The 12216-nt window shown below is 40.9% G+C and overlaps 1 protein-coding gene across 1 annotated transcript in view; it reads left to right on the top strand.

The window, feature by feature from the left end:
* YIPF4 (Yip1 domain family member 4) overlaps positions 1-12216 on the top strand; it is a 165690-nt gene that overhangs the window by 83667 nt on the left and 69807 nt on the right. The window contains exon 3 of the mRNA XM_069234454.1: positions 7631-7802. Within this exon, the coding sequence (XP_069090555.1) occupies positions 7631-7802 (172 nt within the window). The remainder of the gene's footprint in view (positions 1-7630; positions 7803-12216) is intronic.

The following is a 12216-nucleotide window of genomic DNA, read 5'->3' on the forward strand; positions in this document are numbered from 1 at the left end:
ACAATAATTGAAAAAGAAAAAAATCAAAAGCCCTTTATGGGCTCCCCCGCAGTCCCTATAGATACATATTTTTAATGTTTTTTTTTTTTTAAACACCCTTTACAGGCTGGGCTACTGGCAATGCAGGGAAGCTTTTTGCATTTTCCTGCACAATCTCGTCTTTGTTTGCGAAAACTTCACGGCCAGAGAGATACAAATTTGATTTTCCCTAAATTTCTCAAAAACTACTTAATGGATTTACTCCAAATAAGCGAAAGCGTAATCTGCATTCCGACAGCTAGCTTTCTGCCAAATTTAGTGTAATTCCGTCCGGTGGTTCGACCTGTAGTTGTGTCTAAAGAATCCAGTGGAAATTAAAACGGGAAATGCAACCTTTTTGAGCCCCCTTTTTCTCGTCCCCCACTTGACGGATCACCCCAAAACTGTATATATTTTGAAAGTTTCAAAAACTGGTGAAACAAATTATACCAAATTGGGCAGGAAGCTAGATCTTGGTTTGCAGATTGTGCTTTTTATGATTTGGTCTAAATCCATTCAGTATTTTTGTAGAAATTAAGATTAAAAAGTATTTGTATATCTGGACAGTTGGGTCCACAGGAGTCTCATATGAGACTCTCTCCTGAGGCCCAGTTAAAAAATAGAGCATTCCTTTTGGCATAGAGAGCTTTTTCTTCCTTTAGCCAATTTGTTCCTGTGGGAGTCAGCTTTCTATGGCCCCAGAGACCTCATTCCCCTGGGGTGCTTTTTTTAATTGATGGGGAGAAGGGCCGTGGGGCCTCCCTCAGCTGTTATAGGTCTGAGGAAGGCCAACCACATGGCCCCCCTTTTTATATATATATCTACACCCTTGTGAGTACGGTCCCCAGAGTCTAATGAGGCTTGGGGAAGTGGGCCACGTTGCCTTCCTCCCCTTTAAAATAAAGAATTACCTGGGGATGAGGTCCGCAGAACCTAATGAGGCCTGGGAAGAGGGATCCACGTGGACCCCCCTACCCTTTAAAAAAGCAGTACAGCCCTTGCAGAGGGGGTCCCCTGGAGCCTAATGTGGCTTGAGGAGGGGATCATGCGCTCCCTGCACCTTTAAAAAAAGAAATATATATATATATATATATATTATAGCCTTGGGGTCCCTAGGGCCAAATGAGGCTCGAAAGGGAGGCTATACGGTGCCCCCTGCCCCTTTAAAAAAGAAAAACAGCCCTTGGGGATGGGGTCGGGGAGGGAGCAGGAGAACTGTCTATCAATCAGTTTAGACCATTTATCACTCTAGTAATGAAGCTATAGCTCATTATTTTTTCCAGATGGACCCTTTTGGTTTTTGATATAAAGGAGCCCAGAGTCTTGAGTTTTAGGACTAAACCTTACTTACAGTGATAGGGAACGATTAATAAGCATTGTTTGCGGAGTGTTGGTGAATACAGTTGAACTTCTATATTACATTTGCATTTCAGAGTCATGTTACATTGATTTTTAAAGTAGTTTCTCTCAAAGTTTGAATTACTCTTGTGGCAAAGCATCGCAGCTATTGCTGTTCAAGTATCCATAACCTGTATTTCCTCCACAAATGTACTACTAAAAATAGTGAAAGGCCTGGGATTTGTAATTGTATCCCTACTGAATCTAGTTTTCTCCTTCTCCTAACTTTGTTGCACTTGGTGTTATCATGTTTGTGGTTTGTTGATGCTTGCGAGTGTTGTTACAAACCTGAACTCACGTTACCAGCCATGCAGGCCTTTCCGTGCAGCCAGCCCAGCCTCTACTGCACGTTCCCCGTCTTCTTTCGGGTGGCAGTAAGTGGACTTGATGTTTTTTTGTCCGAGGTTAGAGCCTCTCTAGTATTTTAGAATTTGACCAGTAAGGGCAGCAGCTTTTAATAGGTGTTTTTTTTTTTTGCTGACAAAAATACCAGGCCCTCCTGTGGCATGCAGCTTTCTTTGTGATTTTGTTCTTCTTTTCTAAGGAATGCACGCTGTAGGTCATTTTAATGTTGCAGTTGTTCTTTGGTGGGAACTAAACTGCACCATTCTAGATTGTAGAGTCTCATAAAAAACAATTTGGGAGAACCTCACCACTAGTTTCTATCAGTGGTGTATATGATGATATCCACTTATGTACCTGTAGCGGATTGCATCATCATCGGGTCTCCTACCTGGACATGGAGTAGTCCAGGTAGGTAATACCTCCACCAGGAGGGAGTGTTACTGCGTATAGAGATTTGGAGGGGGGATTTGCAAGGGTAGTTAAAATGAACTCCCATCCCAAAAAATGCCACTTTAATAAAACATGGATGGGGTAAGATTAATAATACAAAGGAATGTATTCGGGATATGCTGTCGATCCTTCACATCTCACAACGGTGGTCAGCACTGACAAAGAATACTGCTGTAAAAAGTCTTGCCGAGACACTTGTACACCTCCCACTTCTCAGTGGGGCCTCCACTGGAAAGCAGGACCTTGGAGCGAAATGTAACACGTTATGTGAACTGCTTTAGCTGTTTGGCAAAGGACCCTGGGAGCGCAGAGAATATGATATGTCTCAGCGTTCTGGCCTCAGCTGGCACTAGTGTAATCTGTATCCATGGCTCGTTGATGAGAGGGCATTAAAGGGGGTGTGCTGCTCCACAGCGCCCTCTGTAGGGCCTGGACGCCTTGACTGGTTCGAGCTAGGTGGGAAAGGAACACTAGAGGCTAACTATTAAATACTAAGGGGAGTAAGATGCTCGCCTATAGTAAAATGGTGAAGTGTAACAGAAAATTCTTAATTTGCAGCTGAAATTCCTGCATAGAGTCCAACGTACTTCGTGATTCTATGTAAAACGTACCTGCCTCGGATCGATGACTGCCCGAGATGTTGACTCAAGGGGGTGGGTGGGTGATTTCATATGTTATTTGGTCGTGGCCAGGTGTGAGTGAATATGGTGGTGGTGACGACACATTTACAGGCCACTGCAGGTACTCTGCCAACTATCTCCTTGACACATTGTATTTGTGGTTTACATCCAGACACAAAAAAGAGAAAAAGCTGTATTTACATTTGTGGTCACATCTCATAGCCTTGCCAAGAGACACTGTTTATTGGTTATATATCTTTGGCCCGTCCCTCCATCTATGAAAAAGAGATCTGAGACAATGACTAGTTACGGAAAAGGTGTGCATGATTAGGGTTGGGACAGATGATATTCAGCGACCGGAAAGAGACGACTTCCATGCTGAACAATCGTGAGGAAGAGGTGAAACTATGACAGCACGAATCAAGAACCATTGTCATCCTGCCATGTGGGGCTGTATGGGATAGGTGTTTTATGCTATGGGATTTACTGTGAAATGTTCACTGCTTATTTTTGGTCCTCTGCAGTAGCTCCCACTGCTCTGAAACATTTTGTTTGATTCTGTAGCTCCACTGCTCATGCCACTTTCTGGACATTGTTGTCTATTTTTCGCTTTTGTTTAAAATTACTAAAACATTTTACAAAAAAAGAAGGATACACTGGCTGAGCAAACAGGCCCTGGGTCTGATGGGATGCAGCAGTATATCTGCATAGGCCAGACCCTGCCCTTTGGAACAACTGAGCTGCCTTTCGTTGTTTGCTGACCATGTGCTACATTTCTGCCTCCTGAATCAACCCCAGGTCTGCAGCATATCGGATGTGCCACCTCAGTGTCACCCACCAAAAGAGAGAAGTCTCTTCACTTGTTGGTGATTGTTTGTAAGTGTGTGGTACGGTGTATGGGTCTGCCTGCGTGAATGCCTGCCTGGATTTGTCCGACTCCTTGCTATTGCCTGTTATGTGTCTTTATTCATGCAGGTCTGTGAGCGTGTGAATAAGGAGCTGCACCTGTCTGGTTGCCAGTGTGCTCCCTCCTGAATGGATGTTTCCTTGGATGCATACAGCTATATTTGTAGTGTCTGCCTGAGTTGGGTATGTGTGTTTGAGGGGGATTGTGTTTTCTTAGCTTGGAGCATTGAGCAAGCTAGCCAGTTATGTGTATGGGATCATCACTGCTAATACTGCAGAAGAAGCTTCATTGTTTTATTTTCTAGAACAGTCTAGAAACTGGTATTGCAATACGATTCTAGCAACCAGCTAACCTATTCACTTCTCCATCTCCGCCCACTGAATATCCTCCAGCTTTCTAACCAGTGCATCGCATAATCTGTTCAACAATCCATTCACCATCTCATCCACAGCTAGCCAATACACTCCACCCGCAACAAAAACACAATTCTTTTCCATTGTGAGTGAGTATCTTTTATGACTGTGTTGTGGGGTTACTGCACTAACCTTGTTTCATCTCGCATGTTGCACCCTATTTCTCCTTGCATATTCAGGACACTGCAGCCTGGTTTCAGATCATGCCTTGGTGTGATGAAAAGCTGCAGTAATCCGTTACCAAAACCCTTTCTTAAATCGTCCCATGAGAACATTTGCATTTTGTTTCTGGAATAGCACCAGCCTCTCTCTGCTTAGCAATAGTTGTGCAATTTTTCCAGAACTGCTGGAAATCAGATCACTGTTATGTGTCCACTAGCGGGCAGGCAGATCCCTTTGGCGCTGATGAGAGGGGTTCTCTATCGCAGTCTCCATATGAAAAACGTTGATGAGCGTGCTAAAGCTCATCATATTGTTTCTTACAGTTTTGTTTCATTTCTGCTTTTATGGTAATTGTTGGATAGCGCAACATTTTTTGTACGCTTCTCTCCCTTTGACTTCCATTGTACTTGCATACTTCTAGAGGAAGAACGCAAGTTAGTATGCATTGTGCGAGCCAGCGCTGGTGGCGGCCTAGCACCTCCAGGCTAGTGGCTTCACCCGGAGAGAAATGCTGCCAGAATACCCCAGGCCACCATATTATAATTCTCTTGTACATAAGCTGTATGAATACCAATACATGCATACTTAAACATTATCCATTGATGTATTGTTTATGATGCCTTGGTACTGGTTTTAACTTAGTTGTGTCTACTTAACAGTGAGATGCCTGCCCCTTCATTGGAGGATGAGCCTGGGTCTCAGGTGCTGAAGGGCGCTAAAAGGCTCATTTCAGTACGATAATCCTCTAGTGCCAGATAACCTGCACAAGCCTGACCCTCTTTTGACAGTAGAGGGGAGGTGAGGGGTTGTCTGTCGTCCAGTGGTTGATTATTTAACATCCAAGTTAATGGAAGAAGGCTTCTGCTTTTTAGTGTACCATTGCCTCTTGAATAAACTTCATTTTTGTCATAACAAGTCTGGAGTCCCCTGAAAGAACTGTATCCGGTCTCCGTTGGTTTAGTGCCCCATGTAGTTTTGGGATCATTGAATTTAGCAGTAAACATGCTTCCGATTCCACATCCTGTTCCTATTCCTCACCATCCGTAATATCCTAAAGCTCATTCAGCGCTGCCACCATGACTGCGCTTTTATTTTTATGCTGGGTCTTGAAACTTGGATAGATGGGGTCTGAAGTGTTTCTGAAATCATGATACTGCTTATGTTAAATTAACTTGCCCTTTGCCTTTATAAATAGTGTGAGCACGGGGTTACTCACAGGGTAAACATTCTGGAATTATGAATCAAAATTTGGCTTTTTCAAAGCATGTATTGCAGAAGTTAAGATGAGTGAAAGCTCATGTAGTAAATATTCAAATTTTATAGCTGAAGGATCCTGAATCTGTCAATTGGCCAAAAAGTTCAGTTATAATCTAGATATTTATTATGGCATCTACTGTACAGCCAATCGCTTAATGGAAAGCACCTACTGGTCTTGATTGGCACAAATAATGAATAATGGAAGTCACGTGCTCCCTTTTTATACCAAGCTGGCATTCAGAATTCTGAAACTGTTATTTTGCCTACTCTAGCGCATACAAGCAGTATTAGGACGGCACTCGGGCACAAATCATTCCAGCCCCAGTCTAGTGGCTGAACTCGCTACTTATTTCCCTGTTCTTAAAATGCTTAAATTATTATTATTTTTATTCTGCAAAATGTAATACACGTGTAACTATGTGAAATTTGAATGTGGGATCCATGTGTTAAATCCTCACTGGATGTACATAATAAGTTTGCCGGCCCCCTTCCCCCACCCTCATGCCATATTTAAGTACAGTGCTTTCTGACAGTGTTTGAGCTATATAATTAATACATCTAGTAGAAGACCCTAATATAGATGTTAGTCCTACCACTGATATGAACCCTCTTCTTTTTATTAGGTCTGTCTTTGAGACTGCTTTACCTGTCTTGCCAGACTATTGTTTTTCCTAGAAAAACATACTTAATATACATACATAGAGGAGCTTTAGGGTGATCTATTAAACTATGTTTCACATTATTCTATTTATTTTTTTAATTAATTTTAAATTCCAGTAGTTTATTTTGCCTGCACTTCAGTTAGATTGCAATTTTTTCCCTATCCTTTTTAAAGTTGATAAAATACTTATTGGACGGTGTAACACTGTAACTTCCTTTGATATGAGTGCTTGGTTAGGTGGTGATATTTTCGTGCCATCGACCCAAAAACGAATAGTAAAATGCATGGCACAGCTTGAAGACTTGTCATGCCAAAACATCTGTAATAAAACAGCCACGTCAGCAAACGTATTTAAAATTTAAAGCCACATTTAGTTTACAGCATATATTCTTTTCTCCTTGTTTTCCAGTGCGTCGCGTGTCCTTCTCTTTCCTCCCAGAGCCTTTTATTCATAGTTTATCACCTACCCAGAACTTGAGCAACATGGTTTCAACACTTCGGTAGCCATGATTTGTGTACCCTCTTTCCAGCCCCCATCATAGAACAATTTAAATCCATTTTTTAAGCACATATCCGGTTTATTACGCTGCAGTAGTTAGACTGCTTTGGAGATGTAGCTCACTTTGTTACCATATGCTGCCACGAGTATGACTCTCCTGATGAAAACGCTTGAACGTGCATGCGTTGTTGACAACAGCAGGAGCTGGGCGATTCCACAGTCATGCTATGCTTGGATTGAACCATTCATGTCCTAAAAGTTGGGCTAATGCTTTCCCACATACCTGATCTGCACAATGGCCATATTTCTACATCTGCTATCGCTTATCACTTACCTTGCTGCTGGCAAGAAATAGTTTTGCTCTAATCAAAAGACGTTAGTTTCAAGAGTAGAATAGAGGCTTTTATTCTTTCACTTTTGGCTCATGTCAAGCATAAATTACAACCTTCGGCTCCAGAGTCTTTCCATCCCTCTTTGCAGTTAATCCATATATATGATTGCAGTATGCCACCTCTGGGTAATCCTTGGTATATTCTCCTGGAAAAGAATAGTATTAATTCATAGATGTCCCCATCTACCAGTAGAATTGAAGGTGATTTTACCCGGTCTAGACATCAACACTTGAAGAGTTGACAGGTGGGCAAGTCTTCATCTACTTTTGGGTAATGCAAATAGAAGTTGAACACACACTTGCTTGTTAAGTCTAATATTGATTAATGTAGCTGCTTTTTGGAGCTCAAAGTACTTTTTATCATGCATGTGCCCTGTGATATCCTAATGCTTGAAATACAACATGTTTAGAATTTTGAAATATGTCCTTTTTCACTCTTCTTTAAGTATATGAGTGTGAGCTTGATATAACATCTCATTTCAAGAAAACATTTCGTTTTGAACTTCTAGGGAAGAGCTGGACATAGACCTGAAGGATATTTACTACAAAATCCGCTGTGTGTTGATGCCAATGCCATCGCTTGGGTTTAACAGACAAGTTGTGAGAGACAATCCTGACTTTTGGGGTCCGTTGGCAATCGTCCTTCTCTTCTCAATGATCTCCCTATATGGGCAATTCAGGGTAAGTATAGTAACACGTCAGTAGCCTTTTTTTAGCTGTTTCCCAACCATTAATTTTTTTAAACCATAGCCCAACAAATTGTACCTTTCTTACGTTTGGAAATTAGTAGATGTATCTCTCAAAATAACAGTGATAGGCCTGTTAAGTAACAACTTCTGTTAGACATTGATGTTTCAGGCGTAGAGACTAAAGGTTAAAACACTTTTCTACCCACCACAATTATAAGCATTGCAACAACTGTGTTTTTGATTCCTAGATGAACAATGTTCTATATGCTGTGTATATTAAAGTACAGCAAAATATATCATCAGGCAGAAATATAGAGGCATGCTTCTCTTTATTGTAATAGTCTGCATACACTAAATACATGTGAAAGAGTGTAGTCGAAAAGGCAGAATTGGTTCATTTTCTTTTCCATATGCAGATCCAGTATCAAGCAACTGCTTCCTGCTCGGATACTACCCCCTTCTGTGTGACAAAGTATAGCACTTAGCATTGTTTTATTATAGTTTTAGGACCTTTATCGAATGATCCCCTCCGCACAGAATTCAGCTCAGTAACTAAAAGGAAACAATACTTGTAATAAATTGTCAGCTTAGGTATTTTAGAAAGGCACAGTGTATCTGTCAACAAGATAAAGATAATATCTTTGGCAACGCTGTGCATAATGTCATGTGATATGAAAATGATAGCACTATTAATTGTTGACTTTACTAACACCAACAGATTGGCTAAAACGTGCCTCGGTCTCTTTAATATTATTTGCACTTTCTTGTACATTAGTATAGAAAGATGTTATTCTGTGACAGTGTTCCTATTGAGCTTGTTTTCAGTTCATTAACTACTTCAGAGATCTTCCACCTAGTCGTTGTTTAGTCATGTTTCTTTCCTACACATTCCTTAAACTTTTTTCATCCTGACACCTTTCTCGAAAGACTTTATTTTCACTTCCCCATCACAGGATAACTGTTTGATGCCTGCCTCTTATATTGCCAACGTGGCCAACCTTGTTAGTGTGTTAGAGAACGCACGAATATGAGTCATATCAAGTCATTCTGACACCACTGATTCTCTCAACGCAAGAATTGTGGCCATGTATTAAGCTCACGTTTGGCCTGCCATAAATGCCAACAGTCCTGCTGGCTTGGTAGGTTAAAGCTTGATTACAAAAGGCACTCTTTCAGGGGTGAAATTCCATGACATAGATTTGACAGCCTTACTTTCAGAAACACTGTTACATGAAATATGACAAAACTACATGGTGAGCTTCCTTAACAAAGCTTTGAGACACCGATTATTATTGTCCACCCTAGAAACAAATGAAATTCCGTGTTGACGTCTCAGAGGTGGATGGCTGGTCTTTGGCAGCACCACTCTTTATTTCTCATAGCAGCAATACACCAATAAAGGGAGCATACATATGCTTACATGTGAATGAGATTGCAGATCTTTATGTATTGTCTGCCCTGAAAGGTCTTAGCCACCTGAGTCAATTTCAAAAATAAAATGAGGACATGCATTAAGGATGGTACAGTGAGATGCAGTTCGCATCCCAGAAACCAATCATACTACTATGCCCATGCCAGCCTATAAGGTCTGCTTCTGCCTAGGGGTAAGAAATTACAACCTTCTGAGAAAGGCCAGACGTTCCCAAGCAAGACTTGAAATGCTCCCAGTTACAATGGGTAGCCACTCATCTACAGCAGAGGATCAGATCAACTTGCAGGATCTGTCACTGTATCTCATCACTGGAAAGTGGGATTGGCAACTCTGCAGAACGTTTCTGTAGATTTGGGAGCCATGATCGTAACTATTTTCTACAGACTACTCTTTTGCATGTTTGCTTGACACAACTGCCTGAGGATTAACGCACAGGTCAATGCTGACCTCATTCTTGGAAAAAGCATCTAAACCTACAGCCTCTGAATCTGAATAACGAGGAACCTGACATTCCAGGTTATCTGTCAAAGCTGTGAAGTCTTGCATTTTTAAGCATTCATTACATGTCAGGAGTGCTAGTGGCCAACACATCAGTAGGTCTTCTTGAATATATATCTTATTAGGTAGAAGTTATAGAAATAGTTTGAGTTCTGCCAGGATCCAGCTTCTGGTACTGTCAACCTGATTGACATATCTGACCACTGCCAAGACATTGCCTGGCCATAACCCTACTGCTAAGCTTGATCAGAAGGTAAGTCACCTAATGCAAAACTTTCCAGTCTCTAGTAAAGTGGTACCCTTGTCTCTGGAATTGTCAAGCGCACTGTTGTCCACTAATACCTGAGGGCCCTATAAAACAATTTTAAAACAAAGACTATTGTCACCCCTCCTCCCCCCCCCAAAAAAGGAAAATGTTCCATCTTAACAAGTGAAGGCAGAGACTACCTATCAAGCAAATCCTCATGATTCAAGACCACACAACTGTCACATGCATTTGTTAAAAAAGGGTTTAGGAACGTTTTAAGTGTGTAGGTTAATAAAAATATCTGATGGTGCATATCTAGCCAAACTGTGACTACAAGAAATCTCCTCTGACTTTTCCCCTGCATGAATGAATCCGCTATTGGCCACACTCAAAATATCCGAGATGTCTAGCAGCTGTTTGGATGGATGTGTAGGTATCAGCACAATCGCCAACTATATGGTGGCATGGAAAACAAGCAGAAGGTGTTTGGTATGTCTCCACTCTGTGGTAGGTAGGAAAGATTAGGCTGCTGAAAAATCTGCAACCAGGGTCCTGCCTCCTATTGCAGAATGAATTAGTTGCGCACAGATAAACGGGTAATGTAAAACACAGAATCTAGAGTTTATATGCCCTATTCAAACTTAAAGTTCAATTGGGCATAAATTTGTGGGACACCGGTGCAGGGCTTGGGAGAATGATAACATGGGACTTAGAGTGTGCAGCAAAGAAAGAGAAAGGTCTTAGGTGGGTGCAGATTGGAGGCCTGAGTATAGCAGTTACTAGGCCTTAAATGATTTTTATGGTAGAGCTGATAGACTTGCCGGTTTTAATTGGATTTGTTGTGTTTGTTGGTTTTGCAAAGTTTTGCTCTGCTGCTGAGAATCAAACAATAGATGATAATGAAAAGCATTGACCTCACATTAACATACAGCGATTTAACATGTGCATCTGCACAGTGTGTACCATGATAGTACATCACCATGTGTTGTTTGAAAGTAAACTCTTTAACGTTCCTTGCTGGTGCCACCGTTCACTTTGGCAATAATAATCTTTGTGTAGCATAGCATTCCAACTTGGCACCACAGTTCCAGCATGTTTAGAACGATATGAGCAGATGCATTTCTTCAACATTGGATCCTGGAACTTGCTGTTACACATTTCCACATTTTTGTTAAAGGATATTTTAAAGATTTGCTTTAAAAAGCATTGCTCTTAAATGTCTAAAACATAAGCCTCTTGTCTGCATCTTAATTTAATTTTTCACTTGCAGGGACAGGAGTATCTCTGGATAGTGGACCGTTTACCAAGGCCTACCCAGTTAGCTTTCTTTATCAAAATTATTCTTTGCAACCCATCAAGGTGAATACACATCTTTGTGACTAACAGGGAGTTAAAGGAAGAAACACAATATGGCATAGGTGAATCTTGCATTAAGACAAATACATTTGCAAAGCCATAAAATATTAAGCATATATTATCCTATACATTCAATAGGATTGTCAACTGCAGCACGAAATCTGGAGTTGCCTGGCACCCATCTTCTCAACGCCAGTGATGAATCAACCATTTATGAACAATGATGAATTGATCTCTGCACGAGAAAAACAAAAACAGGCACATTTGTTCTCATCTTTTAAGAGTTTCTAAGCATTCTTTTTGGTTTATGTCTAGGTATGTCTGCAGGTCCTTTGGTTTACAAAGGATTTTGTGACATGATTTTGTTTAGAGATCTTCATAGTAAAGGGTCAATGCGCAGGCAATTGTATCACAAGTCTCAGAGTCAACTATGCATCTCTAAAATATTTATCAACAGTCTCTTGAGCCAAAAGTGATGAATAGATAATTTGCTTCACTCACAAAACAGATGCTCCCTCTTTATCTACTGCATACATTGCAATGGGTAGATGATAATGCAAGGCTTTCAAAATAATTGTTTGCCTCAGTTTGTATTACAGTGCCATTATGTTCATGTCGTCACTTTCAAATAAGATGCAGGAGATTAAGATTGAATTTCTCTGTGTAGGATCTGCAATCTTTTTACTCCAGTCTCTCAAGTTGAATATTCTTAGATTATACTGCCAATTACTATTATTTAGGTATATGAGATTGGGCAGGGGATTATGCAAGACTCCTCTACATCTGTAAATGCTACAAAGGCAACTGCACTATGGGGAATATATATATGTTTACTGTAGTAGGCCGTCTAGAGGTTTGCAGATAAGAGTATTT

The sequence above is a fragment of the Pleurodeles waltl genome, chromosome 5 (assembly GCF_031143425.1).
Source record: "Pleurodeles waltl isolate 20211129_DDA chromosome 5, aPleWal1.hap1.20221129, whole genome shotgun sequence".
NCBI lineage: Eukaryota > Metazoa > Chordata > Amphibia > Caudata > Salamandridae > Pleurodeles > Pleurodeles waltl.